General features: G+C 35.7%; 1 protein-coding gene across 2 annotated transcripts; it reads left to right on the plus strand.

Annotated features, from left to right (window-relative positions):
* Positions 1 to 354: 354 nt before the first annotated feature.
* On the plus strand, positions 355 to 27,112 carry scaf (inactive serine protease scarface). Of its 2 annotated transcripts, none has more exons than XM_073992820.1 (7): positions 355 to 1,951; positions 10,334 to 10,728; positions 22,402 to 22,563; positions 24,895 to 25,683; positions 25,748 to 25,902; positions 25,971 to 26,239; positions 26,302 to 27,112. In XM_073992820.1, the coding sequence occupies exons 2-7, from the start codon at positions 10,408 to 10,410 to the stop codon at positions 26,586 to 26,588; spliced, it is 1,983 nt and encodes a 660-aa protein (XP_073848921.1). In that variant the 5' UTR covers positions 355 to 1,951; positions 10,334 to 10,407; the 3' UTR covers positions 26,589 to 27,112. The 2 variants fall into 2 exon arrangements, with proteins under 2 accessions (XP_073848921.1, XP_073848920.1); XM_073992819.1 differs by having other exon boundaries at positions 943 to 1,068.

The raw sequence follows: 27,112 nt of genomic DNA on the forward strand, positions 1-27,112 counted from the left end.
TAGTTTATGAGTTAATGTTTGTGGTTTTTGCATTTTTGAGATTAGACATTGGGTTTTTTTAACTTAATTTGGTTAGATGGAATGACTCATTACATTGTTTGTTAGTCCGTTCGTACGTCTGACCAAACATGAGTTTCGTTACTGATGGGTGACGACCAGCGAACAAACGTAATAACATTTCAATGCGGATAGAAATGTTTAGTAGCGGTAGGAGAATCGAAGAATCAGCTTCTGAAATTAGCATGACGAAACAAACAGATGTCAGAATGGAAGTTATCAGCACACACACGCACACTCATACTCTCCGCATATCAAAATAATTGATGCTTTTTTGTATTGTTTCTGTTAGTGAATTCCCTTTTTTGTTTGCCCAAGAGCGAATAACAAGACAAAGCACTGAAGAAGACGGTTTTGTTATTCAGAGCATTGATGCTAATTATTGGTCACATCAAAATTTCCGAGAGACTAAAAGAGAGGCTAACCGAGTGAGAGACTGATATGAGACTCATCTTCACTTTGGCAGTGCGGAAACTGAGCAGCCAATTGAGCCGGTTACTGAAGCAGCATCCCGACTACTGATAAGCTTGTAAGTAACGTAAGCCAAGCTACTACATACAGCCTCAGTTAAATAAGCCGAAAACTGAAACAAAATAATCACCGAACACTCTTAACCAAGCCAAAATGAATACACTTGTTTGACTGACGACCCCAGCAGCCAAGAAGAACCCAACCAACATCGACGCTTTTGTTTTTGCAAAACATAGCACCATAAACTATAGCACTTCCCTACTGCGGCTATGAAGCCAATTGAGAGATTCACACTCAGACACATTTTGACGGTGGCTGAAACGCCCTCAGCAGCAACGCGCAGAATTGGTAACGCAGCAAGACGTCACCTGTCGAAAACTAGCTGCATATAAAAGCAACGGACTTGACGCAGATAAGACACAATCTTTTAAATACCCGTACGCGGCGAACGTTAAGTCGAGTTAAAGTCGGCATCGAACACAGCAAAAAGCAATCTCGAACTTCCAAAAAAAAAACGAACAAACAGCAAACAAAAAATAGGTAAACAACAAAAGCAACATCAAACTATATGTATTAAACAGTGTTCCTATATCTTGGTGCACATATTCGTGCATCCATCATCTGTGACATTAATTAACCGATAAATGAACTATAATGAACTTTAAAACGGAAGCACATGTGCGTATGTGGGTGTGTGTGCGTAAAATAATACAAAATTATAGAAGAAGGATAATGAAATGTAGTAACAAACGCAAACAAGGAAAGTGTGTATCTATGTGCATGTGTATGTATTTGTGTATGCCGTATATCATCTTTATCTACAACAAAACGCCAAGTTAATAACCTCCTATCATCCCAGAGCATTTGATAGAAAATATCCCTCTACACAATAGAGTAAATGGTCGCGAAACACTTGCAAGTCTGAAACGGTTTGTTGATATAAACCACCAAAAAATGTCAGAAGAAATTTTCAATGTCAACAAACAAAGTCATTTGTACGGAGTTGGCCATTTTTATAATGTAATAATTTCTGAAGTTATTCCCCACGAACATTTCTGAAGAGACCAGGGAGAATTCTATCGTATAACAAGTTGAGGCAAAAACTATCACTAAAAACTATCATCTTATCGCCGAACTCGAATGACGTGTCGAGTAGTACGCCAACATTAGCCTGAGCGGTTTAAGTACCAGAGACTTGAACTTACGACATTAATACATACATATATATAAAGAACAAAATAAGATAATTGTTGAGCAAAGCAATTGAAGGCTTTACAGGATTTTGCAGAAACTACACATACATATGTACATACGAATACATACATACATATTCCGTACGTTCAATAATTGTAACAGGCAACGAGAGTAACACACAATTGTGAATTACAACTTTAAACATATGTTAACAGCACTATTGCTCTCGGTAAGTCTTAGCGACAGGTTTATTTTGGCCGCTAATTTAATGAAAATATTCGGTTCTCTTACTGATGATTGTCAGTATTTCAGTCCTTAACAATTGAGGGTATCCCACTACTGATTTTCAATAAAAAATTTTCATTTACTAGTCTTTTACACCACACAGTTTGTCTTAAAATACAACTCTGATTTACCAACACATACCTACATTTGTCGGCTGTCTTCCAGTTGTCCATAATTTTTCCAAGACAGTCATGTTAACCCGACTGACCGATTTTTTGACATTTTTGTAAAAATAAGTGAGATAATAATTGAAATGTATAGAAAACAAAAGAACATGAACAAAAACAAAATATGTGAACGGAAAACAAAAAGAAATCAATGATCTTAATTCATAATTTTACAACTGTTTTCGCAGTTGTCGGGACGCCTACGCCATATAGGCAAGTTTTGGGATTTTGAAAATCAATATATGAACTCAACTGTCTTGTCATGTGTAAACGCACGGTTATGGTAGCGACAAAAAAATAGTACAAATTAGTTATTATTCTTGTAGTTCTGGAACAGATATATTATGAATCGGTGTGTGCTCATTAATATGAGATGAGCCTGCCTGGTTCCTTCGGGAACGTTTCCAGAAACATACATACAGATAGATGGTATATTCCAGCACTGCAGAATATACTAATTCTTCGATACCATAAAGGAAAATTGTTATCATAGTAAACATTTGTTCGATTTCTGCAGGTTTTGGAACAGGCATATAGGTGTTTAAAAGAATTTTAAACAGAGTTCTGACATCTTAAGTTTCACATTAGCGGTAATTATTCGGCTGTGGTGGTTCGGGATTTATTATTGTAGTATAGAATAATATGCTCATAACTAAGATGACACTTTATCATTTAAAAATCGGAGCCGACTATATGATACCCTACACCACAGTGAATATGTATACAACATAGAATAGAATTACATAGCTTCTCTTCAGTAATAAAAGTACTTAGCTCAACCTCCACATCATTGCTTATTATTCGGAGGAGAAAATAATAGATTTATTGGACGCCTTTCATGTTTCCAGTACATAAAACGGCTTATGAGCTAGTTAAATGTGAATGAAGAGGCACATACCCATGAAATCGGACCGATTTATATTTTAATAATTTATTTATATCAGCGTTAGGCGGCGGGCACTTACTGAGAGCAAGTGAGCGTAAATTACAATATAACATGCATTACGCTTGGGACGAAAATTCCAATTATCGCAATTTAAGTAGTCCAGAACTAGTTCTAATCAGTACTAGTACAAATATTGGCCCCTAAGTAATGCGAAGGGAACCAATTGTCACCTTTTTATCCCCAAGTAAACGAGGAGGCGTCAGTTGCGACTTAATTAACTTAACTTAAACGACAAGTTGTATAAATAATTCACATTTACATTTTCTTCATAACTTTAATATCTTCGTACATATTATTCATATTGTTCTGGCATAAAAAAGGAATACGAAGGAAATATGCAAATCGCCCTCTTCTTCTCTCTACCCGCTAGCAATTCCAATTGTCGCAATTTAAATAGTCCTAAACTAGAGGTAAGTGGTACTAGTTCACAATTGACCCATAAGTAATGCGAAGGGAACCAATTGACACCTATATATCCCCAAGTAAACGACGAAGCGACAGTTGTGACTATTTTCCACCACTTTTTTATAAATAAACTGGTATATGACTGTAAACCTGGAACTAGTACAATACCACCTACAGGTAATGCATAGAGTGTCAATTGGTTACCTCCTATCACATCCCCATGTTAAAGTTTACAGTTGATTGCACTGTGAGGAGTCAGAAGTGGAACTAGTTACTGTAATGCTGAAAATCGACGAGTTTCCGATGCCGAACTAGCCCATCGCGCAAGCGGGTATGCACACTTGCTCTCAATTAACGGCCGGCCGCCTATCGCTGATTTATATCTTAATATATAGCATAAACATTTCAATAGGTCAGTATTGCTGTAGACCGCTCGCTATTTGTCTGAATTTCATAATAAAATATATATGGGAGTTATATTTAACTCCGAACCGATTTCAATTAAATTTTGTTACCTTTTCTTTAGTCGCAATTCTGTCACACATTCCAATTCTAATCAAAATTGGAGATACCTACATTGTGTGATCGGAGCACCAAATTGGGAGCTATATCCAATTCAGAATCGATTTCAATGTAACTTGGCAAACTTGTTTCAAGACCAAATTCGTTCACAAGGAAATTTTTCACAAAATCGACTTAAAAACGCGTTTTCTTGTTATCAGGACAATATTCCCCACATGGCACTGGCCTGATATTTTTTCTTTTGTGGTTATAACCCGCCCAAATACAACATTTCTTCACATCGCTTATGGGTTAATCTTAAGTTAATCCCCATACACGAATTTCTTCGATCATATCTCAATTCTAATAATAGCAACAAAGCTATGTGTGGGTTTACCCTCTCATGTACACACACACCTTTACAATGTCGCGAGAGAAGAGGAAAGTTCATTAGAATATTGGCTATTGGAAATTATTGTTTTGGTTGTTGTATAATTTTGTTTTATTTTTTTACTTTTTGACGGATTTTTTTTTTGGCTGCTGTTGCTGAAGATTACACATCAGCATTTGTTTTTAGGAAAGAACCGGTTTCATATTTTTTGCGGTTTTTTTCTTTCTTTTTATATAAAATTATAATTTATTTTAATAATAGTCTTTATAATCGCGAAAAAAACACATCGACTTTCTATTTCAAATTTTTGGATGCCGATTCAATACACAATGATACAAAGAAAGATCGCATCATAGTATCGGTCCTATTGTATAGCTGCAAAACAAATCCTCATGCTTTAAAACTTTGAAAAGAATCGTTTTAAATATTTATTTAAGAGGGGTAGAGTAGGAGGGTGCGTACATACATATAAAAGTAAATGGCAAACTCATCTGTGTTTGTTATTTACTTTTTATACATCCGTTTAAAGAATTCCACCAAAACCACAAACGCACACACTCTCACAAAATATTCACATTCCTTAAAAAAAAGAGTTCACAACCTCAAGCACGCACATCTCCACAACCAAATTTAGTTCAAACACAGTGTCCAATCATTTTGGGGGCATTAGCATCTCCTATTAAATTCCAAAAAAATGCGCAAATATTAAGTCAAACCTTATATAATTTCTGTTAATTGAGACCGACCCAATTTGTACACAACAAATGTTTGACCTTATTTTGTTTATCAAAATAATGTTACATCGTCACGTGAGCTTCCTCTCACCTTGTCCGTTTACAAAATATGTTGTGTAAATCAACTTATTTGTAGCAGTCAAAGTATAAACAAAAAACATATACTTACACAAAGAGTTCGATAACTCAAAAAAGTTAATTTTGCAGAAAACGCATTTTAGGTTGGCTATTCAATTATGACTTACCAACTTAAAGGGATTATTACCCCCGTCTTTCACATAGAGCTTACCACATACCAGTGCTTAATTTCTATCGAGCATGATTTGGAGTTTCTTAGTGGTTCGTAAACTCAAAAACATGTTTGTTATTGTTTTCTTTTTTTGCGTTGCCTTAAGTAAATGAGCTGTAACACGTCGAGTCCTCAAGATAAGAATATACAATTTTTACACAATGTCAGGAAGAAGATACATGTATTTTGATTGGGACGAAACCACAGATCTAAACTTTGATTGCAAGAATACCTGAGGCAGATGGACAAATTATTAATCAGAAATAATGAGTATGTGATGCGTCCCATACTCTGCTCACCTGCTGCTGCCCATTAACACTTGATTGACATATTGTCTGACATCCATTCAGTAAATTTTGTAGAAATGATAATTATTCCTCCAAAAATTAAATTTTGAGTTAAAGTTTTTAAAAAATAAATTAGTTTGCTGACAAAAAAAAATATTTGATAAATTAAAAACGACACTTTCACTATCAAATTTGCTTCACACACATTTTCTAAAATTTACAAATATTATCACAAATGCGATAATAATTGCAAATTTTAGAATATGTGTGTGAACTTTCATGGTTGAGGAAAATCAAAACTGTTTTGACTTTGAAAGTGAAACGCAGTCTATCCGAAGAGGAAATTTTGAAGATTTCTATTGGACACTTATCAAGCACACACGTTCATAAGAAGTTTATCCGTTTTAATAGCTTAATAATTGTTTGTTGATTACTTGGAAAATAAACAAAATTCATGGGATTATTTTTAAAATCAATACAATTTTGATACCGGAATACTTTAACATAAACAAATTCTATTACAAATGTTGTACTACATGTACATAGTTTATGGGTTGTATAAAGGACTGTTCCTTTCTGGGATGTTTGGGGAACAATTATTGTATGTATTATTATAACGGACTGTCACTTCAAACCGCTCTCTTTACAGCAGGGTCAGGCACCATACTTTTCTATTGCATACTTTACGGGGTGTTATTGTGTGAGTGCATACTTTTTCAATGGGTTGAATGGTGTGTGTGGAGAGAGCAACGGTAAATGAGTGCACACGGGCGCCTAATCGCCTGAAGCTGCTTTACAGTTTAACTATACCGTTGTTAAACGGTAAAGATTAACCCATTGGATCTAATCAATCCAGTGGGTTAATTAATCTTCAATAATGTAAACATGCTAAAATATCATAACATATAAATGCTACGTTATGCAAAACATAATGTTTAGTTCCAATAATAATATTTGTATATTTCGAAAATGCGGCCTCCATGTAATCTGCATACCCTTCCCATCTTAAGTGGGAAAATTTATTTTGTTCTTTGTGTTTATTTACAGTTAACTATAATATTACAATTATATACATACAACTGCTTATGCATTAGGACTCTAACTTTTTGTTTTCAAATCTTTGCAAATATAAATTTGCTTTTGTTCCCACTTTCAGTTTATGATCGGTATTCACTCCCCACGTGCTATTGTTGTTGTACTTTGACCTCAATATGTGGCATTTGTCTGATATAGAACGTAGCATATCCCTAATATACGTATACATGCCTACAAACATGCATACAAATGTATGTGAATATTCTCATGTATGTGCAATTGTAATTGTCATACTTTGAATATTACATTGTCACCCATGGTAGAACAAGAAAAGGTAGCAGCAATACCCAGCTGACTGAACTGGGTTGTAGTGTTAGTGTCAAATTCCATTCGACATTTTATGTATTTATTTCTATGTTCGATGTATATTAGGGATATATATTTTTGAAGAACAAATTTATTCATCAGAAAAAAAAAACTATTTCCCATAAAGACGGCTTCATATCATTGACATGTAACCTCCTCCAGGTCCGAACGACATGCCGCACACTAAAACACCGCTTATAGAGGCGCTACAATATTTGTTAATATGTGTGGTATTTTGTTAAACTTGAAAAGAATAAAGCCCTAATAAACATGTGCTTTTTTGTTTTCAAAAGCAAATGATTGAAAAATATTCTCTTTTTTCAATGAATTACCAGCGACCCGAAACATTTTTGCAAGTATTCTACTTTCTGCGAGAAATTATGCATTTAGTGGAATGATATGGAAACATTCAAATTGAAAATCTAACGAGTTTTCATTCATGTTTTCCAAAATATTCAATCAAATGTGAAAAATTATTAGTTTTTTAAATTCCAATAATTTATAGACATTTCCTTGTTTTGTTTACATTTACGTTGACACTAAGGTTTACAAACAAAAACAAATTCCTTTGTGGTTGTTGTTCGAGTTGTATTTGTTGTAGTATTAACTTTACCTTGTATTTGTTCTACCATGATTGTCACCTTGCAATAATTATGACATTATCGGCTTTATCACAATAACTTGGTTATTGTCGTGTGTTGTCATACACACATATGTATGTATTTACGACAAAGCTGAACGCCAAGCCAACGCTGTCGGTATGCTCGACAAACATCGTTACAGACAACGGTAGCTCTGCTAACAAAACCAGTAACAGCAACAGCATCACCGCCTCATCACCACAATTATCACAGCTTTGTGGCTAGGTTGTTAGCAAATTCCGCCAACTAATTCTGTTTGATATTTTACGTAATGTGATTTAGTCAACATACGGACAGACATGTACATATGTGCATACATACAGTATGTACATACATATGTATGAATGCATGTTTTTTGTGTGGTGCACCAAAATGGAAATTCTTTTTTTTTTAATTATTAATCTGCCCGTGTGATTTTGAGTATTCAACACTTCCAAAGTAGCCGCGCCAACACCACCTTTGCATAGATGCGATTCTCTTCGGTTCCGAGATATAAGGAAGTGCGTTTGTATGTGTTTAGATTTCAGCGATTCGTTTTACGGCCACAATCAGAGGAATATCAGTGTAAAATTGTTTCTTGCCTTTTACGAAAGTGACAAATATTTACTTTTCGATGTCTGTCCGGAAGCAGTTTTTCTGCCAAGATAAACGTACAATCAACAAACACACGAACCACGACTTTCAGCAGCAGCAGAAGCCAACAGAGCCAACAAATGATGATAGAATTTTTTGACAAATTTGTTGAGCAACTTTATTAGTCGGTGTCATGTTAGCACTGTAAGCAACAACTACTTCTAGACACATGGCTCCGCGCAAGATTCAGACACGCATGCAAGCCAGAATTGCTATAGCCAACAATTTACAAAGTATGCACCAATGCATCAATGGTGGGCATGCTCATGTCAAAACGTAGAAGGAAGTAAATTATTGTGTTGATCACAGCGCATACTACGCGATGCGACTCACAAACGACCTGTCTGTCCAAAATCAAATTTACACAACTTAACACAACTTCCAGTGGTGATGATACGCGAAGAAGAATCTGCCACCTACCTACATTGATACCTGTGACACACAGTGCTGCTCAAAACATGTGCAAATGAATTCAGTTTGTTTTTTAATTATTAATTAGATGTTCAATAGTTCACTCTTTGCAATTTCGTTTTTCTTGCATCCATTACTTTATGTGATGTTTGCTGTAATTGCAGTTATATTATTTCCAATAACGTCAAGGATTCCATTAAGTTTCGAAAAATAATATAATTTCGCATGCCTATTTTTTAATTTTAGCCCAACTAGAATCTAAAAAAACACACGGTGTTCAAAGTTCAAGAATAAAAATGTGACCCAAATATGATACAGGACACCAAAGGATAAATACACTTTTTTATTTCACAGGATTCCTTAAATTTCAGAGTTTATAAATAAAAGTTTAAAACAACAATATATTGCTAAAAAATTTATATGTTATCCTTAAAAATTTGAAAAATGTTAATGCAAGTTTTCATAATCGTAGGTATAAAATCCTCTAAAATTCGCCCAGAAAATCTAAAATCCAAAGTTGCAAATGTTTTGAACATCTGTGTATGCATCTCCGTATGAATGTACATACTCGTATGTATGTAAGTAGTTTTGTGTGTGTTGAGTACGTGCCATATTTGTGTACATATTCGTCGTAGTTGATGGGGAACATCGATTGGAATATTAATTGCAATGCAACACTCAATAAATAATAAATTAGGGAGGGGGTATAGATTGCGTATTATGTATTCCGAAATAGCTCTTGCCAAACACAGTTTGGAAACTGCGATTGATATCAAACAAATTGTTTGAACAATATTGTCCAGCTTTTATGAGAGTTTCGTTGTTATTTGAGAAGAACATTCTAATTGTCTCCGTTAAGGATGTTAGGATGGATTGTATTTGGATTGAATACTTGGAAGACCAGTGTATATGAAAGCTATGGTGTGGTACTATCCAACTCATCGTTTCGTCTAATGGATAATTGAAGGTTGAGAACGGTTTTGACGGCCACGCCATAAAGTTTTGTTTTTGAACAATTATTCGTCCAACGTGATACGTGTTCAAAGAAACACTCTCTTGAGAATTTCTTTGCCACTACCCATGGCACAACTACCAAGGTAGTGGTATCACACCAGCTGTTCGAATATGAAGTTTCAAATCCCTTTATAAAAATTTATTTTTGTTGTAAAGAAAACAAACAACATAAAGAAAATTTTGAAATAACATATTACAAATATGTCGATGCACTACCATGCTCGAGCAACTCCACTTCTAATCAAGACAAATATAAACTTTTTTCAAAAATATAGAATTTGTCATTCCAAAAAAACAAAAAGCAAACCTAAAATGGTTTATTAAAAATTTTTAATTAAAAACTATAATTTTAATGGAATTATCGCTGGATTTGTCTTTATTGAATTAAAAGACATTTCAAAGAAATGTTCACACACACATTCTCAAGTTTCCCATACATATTCTACAAATTATTTTTATTTTCATTATTTTCAATTATTCAATTTTCATTTTTTTATTCATTTCAGTTTGAAATTGCCAGTTCGAAAGTGGATGGTAGCTTAATTTTATTATAAAGTAAAATAATACAATTTGACGCACAATGCGAACTTGTCGTATTTTAACATTAGGCCTGGTGGCCTCAATTTTGTACGCCGTCACAGTGGTACATGGTTCGCAGTATAGTTCAAATATGTTCCTGAACGGCGAATACAAAAGTGGCTTGGCGACTCATCCGGATAACGAGTTTAGACCTAATCCAGCCGCAGCAGCATTTATATCAATGTTAAGCAAACGTGCATCACCCTTTGTGGGTCAACAATACTTGCCCAGCTTGCTCGAGTGCCGAGGACGCGGTCAACAATGTGTGCCCAAAGAGAAATGTAACAATGGCTACTTCTCTGAACAGCTTCCCAAAGTACAGGTGAGTTAGTGTGAAATGTTCTGTAATCGCCAGACCAAATGATATTTGGAAAATTTTAAAATATAATGCTAGCTTGCGGAACCGACAAAAATCTACTGTTTTTGCATTATTTTTGATTTTTTTTTTTTTTAATTTTTGAAAAAAATGAAGAGACAAATTGTATATTTACCCCCAGTTTTTGTAACAAATTTTATTGTTCTCACATGAATTGTCAAATTTTGTATATCGATTTACTCGACTTAGCGTAAATGTGAAACGCTGATTTTTGAATGAGGAATTCTTAACTTTGTATAGAACGTGTCTACGAAGAATTAGGTCTGTATGTCATCTAGGGGCTGAGCTATGGATGCCCAAATTTTTACGAATATAGACGAACGAACAAAAAATAGTTACAAAAACAGGGGGTTAGTTTACAAAAAAAACAACGTTCCTGTTTTTGAAAATAAAATGTCAAAGAACATTTTTGAATACTAGGGTCGTTGTTAAAATGATCTTAGGAAATACGTAAATACATTTTGAAAATCCTCTAAAATAGAACAGATTTGAATCAAAATGCAATAATAAAGCATTTAGAACTGTCGAAGATCCTTTTTATTACACGCTTAAGATGAAATGAAGTAAAATTTCATGAGTCGGCCATACATCCCACTTTAAACTTGTTGTTTTTAAATTTGAAAAGAACAAATATAAGATTAAGCTTGACTTACATACAAATAGTAAGTAAAACACACATCTCAACAAAACTGCCAAAGTGAATCTAAAAATTTTAAATTAAAAAAAAAAAAAACTAAAACGACAGCTGATTGTCACTTTTACCTCCTTTAGTCCCGGGCCACACTAGCGTGAATTTCATTAAAAAATTTCATGAAATTAGGCGTTCTTAAATCGAATTCCCCACTACAGCAATTTTATGATTTTACTCTACTATGGAAGTCGATCTAGAGACTCATAATTTCATGCAATTTTTTTAATGAAATCACTCTAGTGTGGACCGGGACTTATATACCTTGTGTAGACTGTTGCAGGTTCTGGAATAGAGCATAATACATATACATATGTACATTAAAGTTATGACTTTTTGATCTTTTTTCTCAAAAATAATTTCCTGTTGCCAGAATGAATGAACTTTTCACCAATTAGTGACTAAATTAACTTTTATTCCATTTGAATATTTTTTAATTGATATATGAAATAAAATTATATATCATATAAAATGCCATATATGTAATGATATGATTATAAAATTAGTCAAAATGGTTATCTCGTGTGGCTCTAATGTTTGTTTTCAGTTATATATCGACACCTCCAAATAATAGTATGCTAAGTCTAAAAAATTAGTTTTGCAGGAGAAGCTCTCAAAGTTTGGAAATTTTTTTGAACTTCAGTACTATGCTAAGTCAATATTTGTTTATAACTTCTGTTCGGATTGACCGATCATTACCAAAATTAGACAGAATTTAAGTTAAAGGACGTTCGACACCTCCAAATAATAGTTTGCTAATTCTGAAAAGCGAGTTTTGCAGGAGAAGCTCTCAAAGTTTGAAAATTTTTTTGAACTTCAGTACTATGCTAAGTAAATATTTGTTTATAACTTCTGTTCGGATTGACCGATCATTACCAAAATTTGACAGAATTTAAGTTAAAGGACGTTAAATATAAAAATGTAAAGAACTTGAAAACATGCTAAGTCGACTTAGCATACTATTGTTTGGAGGCGTCGATATCTGCTTACAGTGTCTTCAAAACAATGTCCAAAGTGTTTTCTTTTTTTGAATCACTTTATAATTAAGATTTCTTTACTGCGAGAAAAAAACGTAAACATGCCCTTTATAAATTCTCATAGCTCGATGATGTTATTCATACCCATTACTATTTAATTAGTAAAACTGACCAAAACTACTTTCCCATTAAAATTTGTTTAAAAAGTACGGGAACGCAAAAATTGCAAATGTCAACATCTGGCATAAATTTCAAAACCAATATATCAGCCAATCAGATTTCAGCAAACATGCTGCTAATTTCTACTCAGTCAAATTTGTGAAGTAGAAGAAAATAAGAAAGAGTATTATTTGTACTATCTCCATGTGGAGAATAACAAGATAGAGTATCCACACTATCCGCAATGCCCATTCGACAACGACATGCAATCGGATGGTACAAAATATTACGGTGCTCATAATACCGTGAATTCCATTTGTGTCTGCAACTGAAATTTTGACCCACTTTCTCTCGGTGTAGAACAAAATTAGAAAAAAAAAATGATTTCTTGCAGATTGAATAAGTGCCTCTGCAGGTATCAAAAGGCCAAAGTATTCTATAGAAATGGTAGCCGGTGCAACTGAACCATCATCCTCCCGATAATATTTCATGTAAACTGGTTTCCTTAAAATTATTTATTGTTTTTGTTGTTGTTGTTGCTATTGCTATTTTGTTTTTAAATTAAAACACCAAAATGATTAATTTTTAATAAATGTGTTTGCCGCACTGCTTGCCTTACGGAGTCTGTACAGGTAACTCCGTGTATGTGAGTGTGTATGGGTCTTTCAATTACATAATCAGAATTGATTTTGGTTTTACCCATTAAATATTTTTTGTATGTTTTTTTTTTTGTTTTGATAAAAAAAAAACACAACAAACGACGAAAACAAGCAACAAACAGCGAAAAGCTATTTTGAAATAAACGTTTATCAATTCGACGGTTTATATAAATTTTATGCAGATAAGCCAGCTTAAAAATAATCGAGCGTCTGTATGTGTCCACATGATGCATACCCGTGGTGGGTATGTATGTATGAACATGTTGTTATGTTTGGGTCGTGATGGTGGCGATGGGACTTCTCTTAGCCACTCACACTGCCAGTAGCCGTCTTAGTTTATTAAACCGTTAATTTTCGATCATCGCCCTTCTTTCTGCCTCTTCTTCCTTTTTAACTGTTTTCGATTTTTTTTCATTCCTCTTTATCGCCACACATACATCACTCCAACGGCCGACAGACCCTAAAAGTCTTTTTGGCCAAATTGAAATTTCGTAACTTTCATGAAATGGTAGAAAAGCAACATAATGCTTCAAGACTGCATGGTATTCGCCGGTACGGCAGTGGCAGTGACAGTGTCTTTAACACACACACACATAGGTAAAAAGATGCAACATTTTGGAGATATGTTTGTCTGGAAAAAGTGTGTCGAACGTAAAAAATGCAACTCATCCACTTCTCTTGATAATGCCCCAAGTTCATGTTTAATTGCGAAACTGGTTTATGATGCAGTCAACCAAAAAAAAAATAAAACAACAACAACAAAGAAATGTAATATGTATTTTTATGCAAATTCCAATGGAAAGAAATGCACACACCGCAATGGATTTAACCCATTGCAGGTGCTGAATGCTCGCCAGTGGGCCAACAATATTACATAAGAACTTAAAGAGCGCCACTTATTAATGTCTGTTGTAGGAAAAGGTAAACGCGTCCTTGTGAGTCATAAATGTATTTTTGTTTGCATTTATTTAGACACTTGAATTAATGAGATACGTTTAAGCAAGGTCCAAAAAATGTTAGAGCACAAAAAGTATTTTTGAATTCGTGAAACAACATCTGACAATTTATGTTGGACAACCAAACAAATACGAGTATGTACACATATGTACATAAATGTTGTGACTTCTGTTATTTTACTAATATCTGCAAATCAAAATAGCTCGAAAATTTGAACATTTGACATTGTAATTAAGAAAAACAGACAGACAAACAGGTCCATCCATGTGGCAATTCTTACAAAATGTTTCAAGTACATTTCTACCCGCATAAACCCCAAAATTTCGAACGAATGGATTCTTATATTGTGGATTTGTACCAAAATGACAGCTGCCCGCATGACATTTTATTGCAAGGGATTTCTGGAAACATTAACATTGAAATAAAATCTTAATTGCTTCCCTGCCCCAAAATTCAATTATCCGATAAGTGACTTGGTGACATTGAAAATTATGTTATGATGTTATTATTTCGAACTAATTTCGCGTTTGTTGTTTAAGTCTTTCGTTTGGTATTAAAATACAAACACGCTACAGCTAACAAAATAAAAACATCCATTAATCGTAAATATAACAATTTTCATGATTCATTGTACCAACAACTATTCATAATTAATTAACCCAATTTTAAGATAACCCAATTAACTGTAAAGTTGTCCAACAACACCACAATACAAATATACTCGAATATTCAATTGCAGCATCTTGATGAAAAACGCTCAGCTCCTTAATTTGATAACGAACACACAAATAATTTCACAAGTCCCGCTACCGGATTTCTATCGCTATTTCAACATGAATTTCAAAACGTGTTTCGTTACAGGTGTTCGATATTGGAATTCCGTTTGTTTCGAAATTCATTCAAGCCTAAAAAATTCACAATGAAACGCTAATTTGTGTAAAGTCCAAATTGTTTTAATTATTATGTGTGAATTTGCAAAATGTACATATTGTTCCCTGTTTTCCCACTCGCCTTCTAACAACAACAAACAATAACTGATCTTGTGATATATTTAGTTCAAGTGCTACGTCACGATCAGAGAAAGAGTTTCACACCTCATGCGAAATACTACCGTTATTGCGCCAATATTGGTTTCGGACATTGACACGTTAAAAAACGTGGTTGTGACATGGCAATTAAGTTGTCATTATTAAAATAACACACGCATTTAACATGACAAATGTAGGGCAACATCATATCGATATTATTAAAATAAAATTAGCGCTTGTATACCCCAACTGAAGTGAAAAGCTCCTCCGGACTAAATACCCAAACAAATATGCATCCTATTACCTAAAAAGAGAGCTATGTCATTGCTGAACACAGCTTAAGTGTCAGCAATTGTCGAGGGCTTAGAACTCCTCTGAAAGTGCCAAATTCAACATAACGCACACATGCTAAACGAATACTACAATACATTTGCATTACTTAATTTTAATCACCTGTTGTAAAATATGTACATATGTATGTATATAAGTTTCTAGGAGATGCCAGTCTCAAAAAAGCGTTCATAAGCAAAAATAAAAATATTACTTTGGACTATGACGTCTCTGGCAATTATATGCCACATCAGACTTATATATGTGGCTATCTGATAAGTTCTTCTCATAATTTAAGGAAATCCACTAAAAAATACAAATTATAAAAATTGAAATCATCAAATGCTTACACGCCACGCTGTGGAGGAATACACACTCATAGCCAAATTATCCACAATAGGTGATGACGATATTGAAAACAATAAAAACAAAATGCCAAATATCATGGCGTGGGGACTTGCAAACAAAACAAAAAAATGGAAAATACAATTTGAAATAATAGTAAGCACATCTATGGAAGTGCGAGATAACAATCCGGCTGAGGCGTCAATAAAACACCCACCGATTAGAATTGTTCGCATCGAGTAGCAATGTTGTTGTAATGTTCAGCTTCGAGAAGTAACACAGATACCAATTAATAACGATCTCCGTTAACGTGAACATTGACACGTAAATTCCCATTAAAAAGCCAATATGGATAGTGAACGATTCACAATATAAGCGAATTGTATTGTTATTTTGGTCTTCGTCAATCTAAATCTTTATTTATTTATTTTTTGAATAATTTTTTCGCATAATTTGCATATCTAAGCTCTCAGAACAACACACCCATATTGGCCGTCAAAATGGGCGAACGAATGAAGGCTGGCTATATTTGGGAACTATTTTTACCTTTCTGAGAATTAATATTTGTTTTACACACATACTAACTTTTTGATTTATGTCGTTAACATGGTAAAAACCAGTTACCAAATTAAAAACTATGGCACACAGTGACACAATGCCAAGCATATGTAAATTTATTCCGATGAATGGTTTCTCAGAACAAAAGAAAGCGGCCCGCATATTAAGAGAAAACATTAAGAAACTGGTTCAATATTAAATTATGTGATATTAATGGCTATATCACACCATATGCTTTTTCACATGTATGACATCAGCTGGTCTGTAAATTAGTATACCCAAAGTGATAACATACATGTGAAAAAGGATATGGTGTGATATAGCCATAACAAGAATCTAAAAGTTTTGCTATTTTTGTTAGTCGCGTCACGCGTTAAAAAAACAACAACCACATGAAAAATTTGTAAGTGATGCCAAGTTTGTTCTTTACATGTGGTTGTTGTGAAGCGGCACTCAACATACATATAACGGCTGACTTTTTTTCCCAAAATCAATTGGAAGTTCGGGAGTGTGACGTAAAAACACGTCTTATTTGCGGTTACATATTTGGTTCTGTCGTGGAGGAAGCACCTCATACGCTACATATGAAGTAAACCAAATCATTGAAGGACCAACAACTTAACAAATTCTGATGCATATCTGTCAAACGGAGGCAAACATCCTTACGGTAAATTCGAACATAACTAACGAGTGACTTTTCTTTATTGCCTGTCACCTCAGCTATCTATATATGTATGTATGTATATACATATGTATACCAAGTTTTTATTACGGCAGCTTCATGCTGAGATTAATATTTTTTGTTTTTGCAAATCATGCTGCAAAATTTAGTCATTCTTTCATTGACGATTGTCATTAGCTGGGAAAACAGAAACGGACACTTTTTCATATGGAATATGTACAAACAAATGTATGTATGTACGTCCGAATAATGATTCAAGCTGGTTAATAGTTGAAATAGACATGTCTATGTATGTACATGTATGTATGCACATAACATACTTATTTGTACAGCAAGCTGTCAATAAATAAATTGCCATATTAATCAATGACAAACAAATTATTGTAAACAATTGAATTGATGCTGGTTGTTGTTGTCGTTGTTAGCAGAATCGATGATGGTCTAACACATCGTACCCATCAAACCGAGCGATAATTCTACAAAAAACGATTAATACAATCGAAACAATGGTACTGCATTTTGGTTGGTATTGTTCTCGGTAAGATTAAATTGGAAGGTAAACTAAATAACAGCGACAAGTTTCAGACAAGTCAATTTCTAAACTATCCTGTAGACTGCGATGGAACTATGTCTGTATATTTATTTTTGAAGTTACCGACAAAAATCGGTAAAATTAAAATGGTTATAATTTCGGTGAGGGTGCCACCGCGGTGCTATGGTATGCACACCCGCCTTGCACACTAAAGGTCGTGGGCTCGATTCCCCGGCCAGGCAACATTTCAACGGTGGCAAAATACCCCTCAGTAATGTTGGCGACATTTCCTGAGTATTTCAGCCATGTAAAACTTCTCTATAAGTGGTGTCTTAGGACACGCCGTTCGGACTCGGCAATAAACAGTAGGTCCCTTATCATTGAGCTAAATATGAATCGGGGTGCACTCATTGATATGAGAGAAGTCTCCCTTGTCCCGTATGGGATGTTTGTGGAACAATTATATATTATATCATTTCGGCGATGTTTTAACATGCAAAACATGGTAGAACAATATAAGGTAACAGCAATACACAGCTGACTGAACTGGGGTTGTAACGTTAGTGTCAAAATCCATACGACATTTTATATACATATGTATTTATTTCTATTTCGATGTACATTAGGGATATATATTTTTTGAGGAACAAATATATCATTCCGAAAAAACTATTTTCCAGAAAGAATTCTTCATATCAATGATATGTAACCTCCTCTAAGTCCGAACGACAAGCCGCACAATAAAACGCCGTTTATAGAGGCGGTACAACGTTTGTTAATATATGAGGTCACATGGCTTGGAATACCTTTGAACGTAGGGGGCTGTCGAAGGCTGCTTTATAATCGACAAAAAGGTGGTAGGTGTCGATCTGCATCTCTTGGGTCTTCCCCAGGATTTGCCGCAGGGTATATATCTGGTCAATGGTGGACTTGCCACGTCTAAAGCCGCATTGATATGGTCCAATTATTTCATTGACCATAGGCTTTGGTCGTTCACATAATATCCCTGACACTATCTTGTAGGCAATAGGCAGAAGACTTATGTCCCTATAGTTAGAGCATACAGTCTTATCACCTTTCTTGTGGATAGGGCACAGGAAGCTCAGGTTCCAATCGTCGGGTACTCGTTCTTTCTGACAGATGGTGCTAACTAGCTGATGAATACGCCTTATCAGCGTGTCGCCTCCGGTTTTGAACAGCTCGGTAAGCCATAGGCTCCTGCTGCCTTATTATTCTTCAGCCGACTGATTGCTGTCTTTACCTCCTCTCGGCTGGGCGGTATACATTCAATACCATCTTCTGCGATTGGATCTGCGGTATCTTCGCCGTCTTCGCTACTATCGGATACCAAGAGTTTGGAGAAATGTTCTTTCCATATCTTGAGCACACTATCTGTATCAGTTACCAAATTACCTTGCTGGTCTCTACAGGAGGATGTGCCTGATCTTGAGTCAGCCAGGTGTCCTTATGAATATCGAGATGCTTCAATCTGGTACTGCTAACTACCATGTTTTTTGCAGCTGCAGCGAGTCTTTCATTCACTGCACATTACCCGGATATTTTCAGCCTTGTAAATATTTGGCATGTTCCCGTACTTTATAAAGTGGTAAGAGTTGTAAAAGTCGTAAACGATTTTCATATAAATTTTGTGTACGGGAACGCAAAATGTGTAAAAGTTGTAAAAATGTTAAAAACTTTTTAGTTCTGGAACAGAGCTATTATCTACGACTGGTGTCGTACTACATTCAATACTCGTCGGAACTCCGTACCATATGAGCTCAATATTGAATCATACTGTGCTATGAGAGAAGTTACCCACTGTCCCTTCGAGATTTGTCGTTCTAATTTCGTAGTATGTTGGCACTTTAAATAGACTCTAGCCGAATCCCACAAAGCAGGCAGTAACGTTGTAAACCACAACTGTGCCATTTGCAAATTTCACTGGTCTTAATTCACTCTTTGATTGATGATTTCAATTTCAGTTGCGATAAGACACGTTCATTTATTTTCGGAATGGGCTGAATGTCAGAGTCAGGAGGTTAGGCTTCTTCTTGCATTAAATGGTCATTTGTACAGCTAAAAGTGGCGTTTCGTTTTATGATACACTGACATATGCCAACTCTAAAGACACATGAACATTTATCGTTGTCAATGTGCGCCACACGCTGCTGTCCTCACCACTAACACGCTGCCCGTGGCTAAAACATTCAACAAATCTGACAGAAAGATGTAACATTGGCAAATGTTGATATTCGATACTGGAGTACTACTGCTGCCATCACCACCAGCTCTGCTCCCTCGTAGACATGTATGCTTGGTTGTAGATTGCAAATGATGAACACGACAACAACAACATCGCCAACACCAACGAAGAACAACAAATGAATAGACAAATGACGCATGGGTGTTGCATATTTGTTAACAACCTGCATGGTAAGCGGTCAATGAATTGGTTCAGCATCTCTAGCTAACAATTTTGGCATCACCAACCATTGATGCAAATTCAGTTTGAACTTCTTAAACGAAGAAGAATTGAATGTGGCCCAAAACTTTTGTGGACAGCTCAATGCAACGGTTGAATACGTTCGTGCAATCTTGTTGTCTTAAGGCAAGGGAGGTCAATTCAAATGCTAAGTATGGATGGAGATGAGCTGCAATGGACATAGATCGGATTGTGTGGGGCCAGCAATTGTCAGTTGTATTTTGTGGAGCTTTGTGTGGCTGCTGTAGTTGTTGTCTGCTGTTACACGCTCGCTGTATGCAAAGTGGCAAAGTGTTATAACCAGTCTCCGAGAATTAACATCTAAACGCTCAAATCGCCAATGACAGATCATTTATTAGTTATGTTGCATCGTTTTTTACGATGTTGTTCTTTTTTGTATGGGGGGTTTGGTTAACCTTTTTAACCTGTCTTTAATTAACTTGCAGGCATTTGCTTAAACGTCCGAACAAGAAGACAATCAAAACTCTAAATGGTTATTAATTGTTGCACTAACACACACATACACACTCACAAACGCTATGAAATAAATCGCAACATGAGTTTCAGCAACCATTGTCAATTTTTGCCACTGTGTGATTGGAATCGAGAGGGCGGGGCGGGGCGGGGCTAGGCGTGTTTGAATTTGCACGGGGCTGTTCCCATTATAGGTTTGAATGATTTATGATGAGCGCTTAATAATGTCTGTTCAAATTTCAAATACCAAGCACCAATTGTTCGCGAATTCAAGGCAAAACGTCGGTTTGTTAAAAAAAAGAAGAAAGAATAGCATCAATTCCCTCATATATCGGAACATGTCTATTATAAATCCTAAATTCAAAACCAAATATTCATACATACTTATATATTATAAACAAATCGGGATTAAACAAACAAAAATAACGGAAATACTCATTTTAGGTACCATGAAGTATTAAAGAAGAGTTCAAGTGTAATACAGGTTATGTAAATAGAACATACTTATAAAGAAGTCCATGGGCGTAGCCATTAATAGCTAGGGAGGGGCAGCTGCCCCCGTTTTGTTTGAAAAACACAGAAATATAATAATAAAAATTACCATTCTGTGCAAGTTTACATTCTTTAGTCGCCGTTTTTATGTGACTTTTATCATTAAGTAATACAGTTTGGTCGATGTTGTTGGTTCAGTCCTTCTAGTTATCTATAGCATACATTGATTTCGATAGTGGCACTGTAATTATGTTGGTTAGTATTTCCCTAAAAGAAGTATTGATCAGTGAAAAGCTTATGCACAGGGGTAGTAGAGCAAATGTGTTCTTCTTTGACACGGCGGTGCCGATGATTTTCGGCAATTTACACACACACGACCCGAATGCACAGAAAGAGCATACAAAAGAGAACAAATGTTTTGATTTGTTATTGTTTTATAGCTTGCGTGAATTCAAACTTACTAACACACTGTTATAAGTTGCCAATATTTTGAATTTTCTCCGTTCTCTTTTTGGTCATGTCTGTAGTAGAGTAGCGTATCACATAGTTGACTGCGTCCCGAATATATCCTTTGCTTACATGTTCGTTATTATAAAGGTTTAGCTAAATAATAGGTCTGTCTGGTTACCCCAAAATTTGTACCACCTTGTACCAATTGTTGCTGGAAGTCGCCTGTTAACGCAAAAAGTCAGCAAAAGAGAGCGATTCGAGAGAGACATTTTGACAGTTCTTTCACTGGGAGCTTGCAAATTCTTGCTGGACAAATTTCTTCTAGCAAGCACTTGCACTCTTCTTCTTCCTGAAAACAATCAATCATCTGTTTTAAATTTTTCGTTGATTTATGTTTGTGAAAATTAAAAACATTTTTATTGTGGAAATAGCAAGCCTAATTGTATTGCTTTTTTTGGAGAACAAAGTTGCAAAGTGGAAAAATCCTTTTTTGGGTCATTTTCTTTTTTATTTTTAATTTATTGGCGGACAAATTGTTCTGTTTTGGCAACTCAGCTGATTGCTTGCTGGTTTCTGCTGGGAAGTTGTCTGTTTACTTTTTACAATTTTCTAGCAAAAGAGAATAAAAACTCCTTACTCTCTGAGAAAGTTCTTGCTGGACAATTCTTGTTGGGAAAGTAACCAGACAGACTTAATATTTGTTTAATCTTTAAATAACTTTTCATTTATTTTTTCCAAAAAACTGTGTCATATTGTCCCTATATACTTCGACTAATATTTATAACTTAAATTTTTGCATTTTTTAGAACTGTGCTCCAGAAGAAAATGTCTGCTGCACATACAATCCACCCACGCCCGCACCCACCACGCCAACTCCTTACACCACTTGCTCCTCAAACATGGCTTGTGTGTCACCACGGGATTGCCGCAATGGAGAAATTCTCGCCAATACTGTTGTAAACTTGGAGGTAAGTGTTCAGTATATAAATTTGACCAATCTGAATGGTTAACCTTCTAGATCAGCAGCTTAGCCTGTCTGTATAGCAATGTAAAGGAATTAGGCCATTATTTCCGATTACATTTTATATTATTAATTTCATCATCTTAAGAGCAGCTCTGAAAATTTAGACTATGGAATACAATAGCTGCTTCCAGCTCTGAGTTGAACAATTACACCGTGTATGTGTTATGTATATACATATGTATGTAGATACAAGTACACACAAACATTTGCATTAGAATGCCTAGCAGTTACAAAGACTTCTCGTATTTCAATTTGATTAATAGATCGTTCCTATAACAGGTGAATGAAAACACACCAAACATCGTCTACTGCAGCAATACACAATTCGCAACAGCTCAGCAAAAGCGGCAGCGACAAGCGTGCTGTAGTAAAATATTCCACACTGCCAACTTTTGCATATGCGGCAAATCTTTTCTAAAAGCGTTACACCACAAAACCCAACAGAAAAAGAACGTTTCGAGTCGAAATTTAAGATGCCGCCTAAGAAAAAAAAAACATAACAATTACAAAATACTGACTCTGTTTGCAATTATTTTGCAATTTTGATGTGAAATACTACTGTGCCCTGCTGCAAAGCTGATAATAGGTGTGTTCGTTTACTCAACAATTTGTACAAATTTGTACAAGTTCAGTAACTTCTTGTAATCGGCTAAGGTCTTTTGCATTGTACTGTAGAGTAAACGAACAACATCTAGTAACAATTTGTACAAATTGTAAGTAAACGAACACACCAAATATATCTATAAAACGTAAACGCCTAACAAATAATGGGTTATGGCAAATGCTGGACATAATTGTGGGGAAGAATAAGATAGCCATGTAAACATTTAAGGCCCCATTTGCCACATACATAAGGGGCACTCAGCGCCAAAACGGCCTAACCCACATGTTCAAAAAAATCAATGTGACTATATTAATTGTATTATACTAGATTATACTACCTGCTAAAACAATGCAATATGGAGTTTTTTGGTATTTGGATCAAAGTGTTCTGGTTAGATCTTTATAGTCACTTTGATTTTTTTGAACATGTGGGTTAGGCCGTGGTATGTTCCAGAACAGCAAGAATCTTATAATTTTCACTATTTTTTCCGATAACATAAAGTTTCTTGCAGGTTCTGGAACAGAGCATTTTATGTATTTGAACTCGAGTTGCTGTAAAATAACTTCTTTTGAAATTTGTCTACACATACCCATCTTTTCTTGGGATATCATGTTGCAATGCCATCCGATATCATGTACCTATTTGAAGGACCTAATGTATATAATGAGGGTCTTCTAGTATTAGGATTTGGCATCAAATTAAAATCGTTGTCAAACAAGTTCGACCGTATTTATTTTCAAGTGGTTCCAATCTTTCGAAAAGATTTTCCGCTTATATATAATGCATTCTTATCATCGCCAAAATAAAAATAAGTACATATGTACATATGTTTATTCTTTCTGGACACTTTGACTAATTCGATTTTTCTTAAACAGCGACACACGCCTAATGTACATATGATGTTTTCTGAAGCTGCCATCAGTTTCAACTACTTAACATAGATTTTTATCGCAACGAAATCGGATTACTTGTTGGTCTCCCCCGCATCATTACCAAAAGCTTTCATTGGTGTTAGTGATCAGATAGACAAAATATCTAGACCATCGTTGCCAATTTCCACCCAAAATACAGATTAACGTCACCTGTATAAGCCTCATCAAGAACAGCAGCTTCACGTTGCAACAGCAACATCTGCAAATCAGTTGCTATGTTTTATCTACAAAATTATGTGCCTTTTGCAGATTTATATTTATTGTATTGCCATTGGAAACAACGTACAAACATACATATGTACATATCAATGTACGTATATTGCAATCGAGGTACTACTTAGTTAGTCGGCGGTATTGCCGTTTTGATTTGGCTAATATTCTCTCAGACATGTGTACAGAGTTATATGCATCTTTGTGGCACAATAAACAAGGCCGATTTTTTTGCACAATAACCAAATTCACATAGACAAATTGTATGCATAATTACATATGTATGTTGTATGGAAATGTATCGTCACTTACTTGACAGTTCGAAAACATGCGAAATTTAATGAGAAGCACAAAGATACGATTTTGAGTTAGGGTTAGAATGTCATGTATTTCTTGAAAATGTCATTTTAGGTGCTAGAATGTACATATACTTAAATATGTACATATTATTTCCCTTTACAAGTCCAAAGTATCTGAAAAGACAAGATAACTAATTATTTCTTCCTCAAACAATATCCTCTTTTTGCAGTCCAAAAAATGTTTGGCACCAAATGTGTGTTGCGGCGTTCCCTCAACAATGTTGACACAAGATGGCTATGTTTTGAAAACGCCTCCAACACCGTTGACATATCCATCGCCTGAACCAATCAAAACTACTACTCCAGTTAACAAAAATTACCTGCCACCTGTACCAGCTCGCAAACCACAACCACAACCGCAACCACAGCAACCTCAATCTCAGCGGCCTCAACCCCAGCAACCGCAACCTCAGCAACCCCAAAGACCTCAACCGCAGCAACCTCAAGTGAGACCTACAAATGCTCCCGTTCGACAACCCGAAACCACGGAGTCCCGATATACTCCAAGACAACCCGCTCCCCAACCCGTGTATACAACACCAGCCGCTCCAGTCCGTAGAATTCCATCAACTTCACCACCCAAATATTTACCTCCGGTCGAACATAAAGAGGAATCATCGAATCAGGAAAATATCATTCTACGTGGTGAAGATCAATTATCGCCTCGAATATTCCCAACAAAAAAGAACAAAAGACCGGGACAGTTTGTATCTGCTGAACAGTTAGCCGTACCTATCACTCCATCGAAATGTGCATCAGCTTTGGTATGTACTGATGAAAATTACTGCAGTGCCATTGGTGTTATTAGCGAAACCCCTGTGGAGATTACACCGTTCAGAGTGCCCCTAACAGATTGTCTTATCGAAGGCACTGGTGCCCCCGGTAAATGTTGTCGCGATTCCAACTACGTTGATCCCTGGCCAGTCAATTTGGCCGGTGTTTGCGCCCAGAGGAATAAGGTAGGTGTTGGACACGACTTCTCATAATTATACGACTCATTTCTAACGATCATCACAATTACAGAACACAAAACCCCAAGGTATTAAAGATATTGATAGCAACTTTGCTGAAATTCCATGGCAAGCTATGGTCTTACAAGATTCTTCAAAATCTCTATTGTGCGGTGGAGCAATTATTGGGGCTTCTATAATTTTGACAACAGCTTCCTGCGTCCAAGGGTAAGCAATGACACTGTTTGTTTTATAGGAGACTGACTCATTCAATTCCCCTCACTACCTCATTTCAGAGTGTCTGTTCCAGACTTGCGTGTTAAAGCCGGTGAATGGCAACTGGGTAGTACTGATGAGCCTTTACCATTCCAGTTGGTTGGAGTAAAGAATGTCGAAATCCATCCCAATTATGATGCCGGTAGCGGTTCAAACGACATGGCTGTTTTGCATCTCTCTCAACGTCTGCAGTTCGCCCCTCACATTCAGCCAATTTGTATTAGCGACAAGGATCCCAGTCCATCAGAAACATGTGTGACCAGTGGTTGGGGCAAGCAGGCATTGGCCAGTAAGTGCTTTCAAGCAAAAAAAAACTTCCTTAATTACATTAACACTTTTCACCCCTTGCAGTTCACGAAGAGGGTGCTATCATGCATGTAACCACGACCACACCTGTAACTCGCAGCGATTGTGGAGCTGATAGCAGCGGCGTTTGTAGTACTACTAAATTCGATTCTTGTGAATTCGATTCCGGCAGCGCCTTGGCCTGCGGTACCGGTTCCAGTGTTTTATTGAAGGGTATTTACAGCGTGGAAAACGGCTGCGGAGAAGGCCAAACCGTACGATTTATCAAACCTGACGTAGCCTGGGTGAACAATCAATTCCTCGAGAGTAGTAAACCACTTCTAAGAGCGTAAAAGGATCTGTGTCTGATCCTGTCTGAAGAGCATTAGTGCTACCTTAAGAAATCATCTACCTAGAAACTAGTTCTCATACCTAGCGTTTGACGATCCAACAAACCTCACTGCTAAATTATTTGCTATTCCATTGAAGTCACAAACACTTTTAGTTGTTTTCATAACATCCAATTTCCTCCACTTGCTAAATCACCTCTCTCTCCTTCGTTCTCTCACCCATTAATATCGTTATAAAGTTTCTTCCTTTAACCCCAAAGTCCAGTAGTTACAATTCAAGTGCTATACTCAAATTGATTCCGAAGAAATCAAATGCATCTTTGTATTTGACGCCTTCGGATAAACGACAGAAACAACGACACAAGCACTCATAACATCATTAAGGACAATTGTAAAAATACAAGTACATTCATACTTATATAATTATTATTTATACCTTATTCACATTAATGTTATATAAACGAAAACTGTCTAAATTAAGTCTGTAATTTAGTTATAATAAAGAATGTTTTTAAATAGAAAACAAA

Source organism: Musca autumnalis, unplaced genomic scaffold (genome assembly GCF_047663935.1).
Source record: "Musca autumnalis isolate F117 unplaced genomic scaffold, ASM4766393v1 scaffold_5, whole genome shotgun sequence".
NCBI classification, from domain to species: Eukaryota; Metazoa; Arthropoda; class Insecta; order Diptera; family Muscidae; genus Musca; species Musca autumnalis.

Coding starts and splice junctions, on each gene's coding strand:
- scaf (XM_073992820.1), top strand. CDS start 10,408: ATGCGAACTTGTCGTATTTTAACATTAGGCCTGGTGGCCTCAATTTTG. Junction 22,564..24,894: donor ATACTGTTGTAAACTTGGAG/GTAAGTGTTCAG, acceptor CTCTTTTTGCAG/TCCAAAAAATGTTTGGCACC. Junction 26,240..26,301: donor GGGCAAGCAGGCATTGGCCA/GTAAGTGCTTTC, acceptor CACCCCTTGCAG/TTCACGAAGAGGGTGCTATC.